This window comes from Phalaenopsis equestris, unplaced genomic scaffold (genome assembly GCF_001263595.1).
Source record: "Phalaenopsis equestris unplaced genomic scaffold, ASM126359v1 Scaffold000203, whole genome shotgun sequence".
Taxonomy (NCBI): domain Eukaryota; kingdom Viridiplantae; phylum Streptophyta; class Magnoliopsida; order Asparagales; family Orchidaceae; genus Phalaenopsis; species Phalaenopsis equestris.
The window spans coordinates 2,237,639-2,241,097 of record NW_018164645.1 but is presented as its reverse complement, the minus strand read 5'-3'; the positions used below and the strand labels follow the sequence as shown (position 1 = coordinate 2,241,097).

The following is a 3,459-nucleotide window of genomic DNA, read 5'->3' as shown; positions in this document are numbered from 1 at the left end:
TTTGGGCCTACGCCTCCCAAATCCGCCAAAGTCGGCCTTTGACTCCCAAATCACGCCAAATCTGCTTTCCAATACCCAACTAAGCTCACTTTCACAGCTGTCCTACCTTCTTTCAGCTCAAATCTTATCGAAGTTCGCTATTTTTTTCTATCTGCATGACCTGGAGTGCAAGGACTATGAGAAGGGGGATCCAACATTAGGTCATAAATTCAATGAGTGGGTTTTAAGATAATATAGGCATTAAATAGTTAAAAGGTGTTTAATAGGTTCTTATGGATCTTATAATGCTATAAATACTCATCAGGGAAAATAGGATTATGCAATGAAAGAACCAAACTTGGGTTGCTCCCTCTCCCCCAATACCAGAAGTCGTGAGCATCTCCTAATTGAACGTCTCTCCCTCAGCAATTTCTAGAGTTCTAGTCAACCTTGAATTTGCTTAGTTATCACATATATCATTAAATTTCTCTATTTTTTGTATTTCTTATTTTCTTCTTATCATAGTAATATAAATCTTATATGAGAAATTATGTAATGCCATGGCAGCCATTTCAATGAAAAATATTTGTTAAGGAAAATATTAATCTACAATCTGAGCAAAACTGAATAGAATATATGCGAAATGAATTGCTTAAACAAAAACGTGAATTAGAGGTGTACGCAATACCTTCACTTCTAAGTTCTGTTAATATATTATTAAGCCCATCAGTATTCAAAAGATCCTCATGTAAAAGAAGTGTTTCCTGAAATAAATAAATAAAGCGGAACTAAAAGTTGGAGCTCGCAAATGTTTAAAAAGATAAATAATAAGCATTTGATAGTAAAAGCTAAACAATTATACAAAAAAAAATCTCCAAAGAAAGTGAATATTCACCATAGCATTGCAAGCTGCAGGATAATCTGTCTTTGCATCCAGAACAATTTGTTTAGCCATTTCCATGTTAGCTGATTTGTCAACATAAATATGACAGATCCCATCTAGAAAGAAAGAACAAGTAGTTGACAGCAACTTACACATATCTTCAGGTTAAAGCAGCATCTTAGTTATGGAAAGTAAAGAGAATCTGAAATACAACTCACCAGAATGACCTAGAACAGGAATCTTGGTGGAAGCTTTTATCTGAGAAACAAGCTTGCTACTGCCTCTTGGTATTACAAGGTCTATCACATCATCAAGCTGGAAAACTTTCAAAATATTACTTCTGAGGTATTAACTCCAAAGGAAGACATTTCACATTTTTAGATATCAAACCTTTAGTAGGTCAGGAATTTCATCTCTTGACGTAACGTGACCAATGAGTTTTTGCCCCACATTTTCTGGGATAGCTTCAGTGATAATCTACAACAACATAGGATATATTTATAAAACCATATCATGAGTACCATCGACAATGAAAATCATCTTAATGTACACAGATGGTTAGGAAAAAGGGTACCTTATGCAAGACAACGTTAGATCTCATGGCTTCTTTCCCACCTTTCAGGAGAAGACCATTCCCACTTCGAATAGCTAAGGACGCAATCTATACTCATATTAATATCAAGAAGGAAATAAAATGAAAGACTGCTAGTTTAGATGTTATTTAGACAATATATCTGATTAAATTGATCAAACACAAAAAAGGGCAAACAATTTACATGTATGCCATTATCAGACTAACAAAAGAACCAAAGTAAAATTTCGGGGGGAAGTTTTTTTTTTCTTAATGCAATGCCAGCACACACAAGCAGACTCTTAATAACTATACGGTTTCCAATATCAATATCAAAGTAACCAAAATCATATACTCTGATTTCTTGCCCAAATCCATATCCACAATTTGTTTGCAAACTAGAACATGAACTAACCTACAATTATGTGATGATGACAGACTGTTTTAGCATTATGTACTTGGGCCCCTCTATGTACCCAATTACGAGTAAGAGGCCACCACTTCCATCATCGCTTGCCAGCGCCACTTGCTACCCACCGCCACCATCGAACACATGTTTTACATTGAATTCATTTTTTTTCAAATCAAATAATGTGAAATCCTGCATTTATTTTTCACTGGACCAAGAAACTTCAAAGAATTCCAAATACAATACATGTCTTTGGCATTGTATTTCTTTTACAGTACATTCATTTCTCAGCAAACCAACATGATTTCAAAAATCAAGTAGTTTATCTTTCTCATTAGAATTTCCAACAAATTTAAAAATTGGCAAAATCATCATCATCACAAGAATTAGTAAGGGTTACATGAGGTGCTGCTATCTTTTTGCACAAATATACTTATGTTGGCTTAGAGGTCTTGGTACTAACAGAAAAGTTCCACAGTGTGGAACCACTCAATGAACTCGTCCAAATCCGAGTAGCCATCAAAATATAGCAAATCCATCTTTACTCCAAATTTAGGTTTCTCTGACATTTCTGGAATCAAATGGGGTTTGGATGACCCCTCTAAATGGTCTCCTTCCTCAATTTCATCAAGCCACAGTAGCACTCGGTGGAGTTGTCGTTTCTCTTCAATGGTAAAATCCTCATCAACGTTCAACTATTGTGTCATCGGTGGCATGATAAGGGTTCAAGAGTAGGTAGGTGAAAGGAGATGTATAGAGGTGATGTAGGGTGGAGAAAAAAAATTTGGGCTGTCGGATTAAAAAATCTGCAACGGGGAGAGTTTTTTGTGTGGTGGGGTTGGGTATGTGTGGATGCAAGAAACCCTAGAATAGGAGTAGAGTTATGCTAAATTTGATACCAAATGATACCGAAAGTTAACCCAAATCACCATAGTAAAAGAAAATATTATTATTGAAAGCAAATATGTGATTACAACCAACACATTTGAAAGAGAAAATACAATACGATACCCAGAATCTGAAATAGCAACAGACACGACACAAACACCTAACTAAGGTTGATCTCATGTGGTGGTGGTGGCTGATAAGAACTTGGAAAAACGGTAGCAAGGGCGGTGGGTGGATTGGGCAGTGAAAAAACAACAGCTAGGGGCGGTTTTGGGTGGCGGGAACAACGGTTAGGATGCGGGGAGGTGTTTTTGGTGGCTAGGATAGCAGTGAGGCGGCATGGGGAATGGTCGGGTGGATGGAAAGGAAATGGCAGTAACAGGGAAATGCTGCAACAACAACGAGGCTGCATGATGCGGTTCAGGTGGCTGAAACAACAATGTAAAGAAAGGCGAGGGGTGTACGGGGCTACAACAACGAGATAGAAGGCTAGAAGAAGGTGGAGGGAAGGTTGCAAGTGGTTAAGACAACAGTGGACAGCAAGGCAAGGGGCTTATAGGGCTGTAGCAGCGAAGGCTAGGAGATGGTGGAGGGAAGGTTGCAGGGGCCTGGGATAGTAGCAGGGGTGCTGAAGGAATGATTCTGGGCTGCTGACAATGAGTACGCACCAGTTGGGAGAGCATGAACTGCAGGAAGACAACCATGAGATGGTTGTCGAGGCGGCTGCAG

At 38.4% G+C, this 3,459-nt stretch overlaps 1 protein-coding gene across 1 annotated transcript in view; it reads right to left on the bottom strand.

Moving 5' to 3' along the window:
* Positions 1-1,306: 1,306 nt before the first annotated feature.
* Positions 1,307-3,459, bottom strand: part of LOC110022935 (delta-1-pyrroline-5-carboxylate synthase-like) — a 48,064-nt gene continuing 45,911 nt past the window's right edge. Inside the window, exons 12-13 of the mRNA XM_020722103.1 lie at positions 1,437-1,510; positions 1,307-1,339 (exon numbers count right to left, since the gene is read on the bottom strand). Coding sequence (XP_020577762.1) covers positions 1,481-1,510 — 30 coding nt within the window. The 3' untranslated portion in view covers positions 1,307-1,339; positions 1,437-1,480. The remainder of the gene's footprint in view (positions 1,340-1,436; positions 1,511-3,459) is intronic.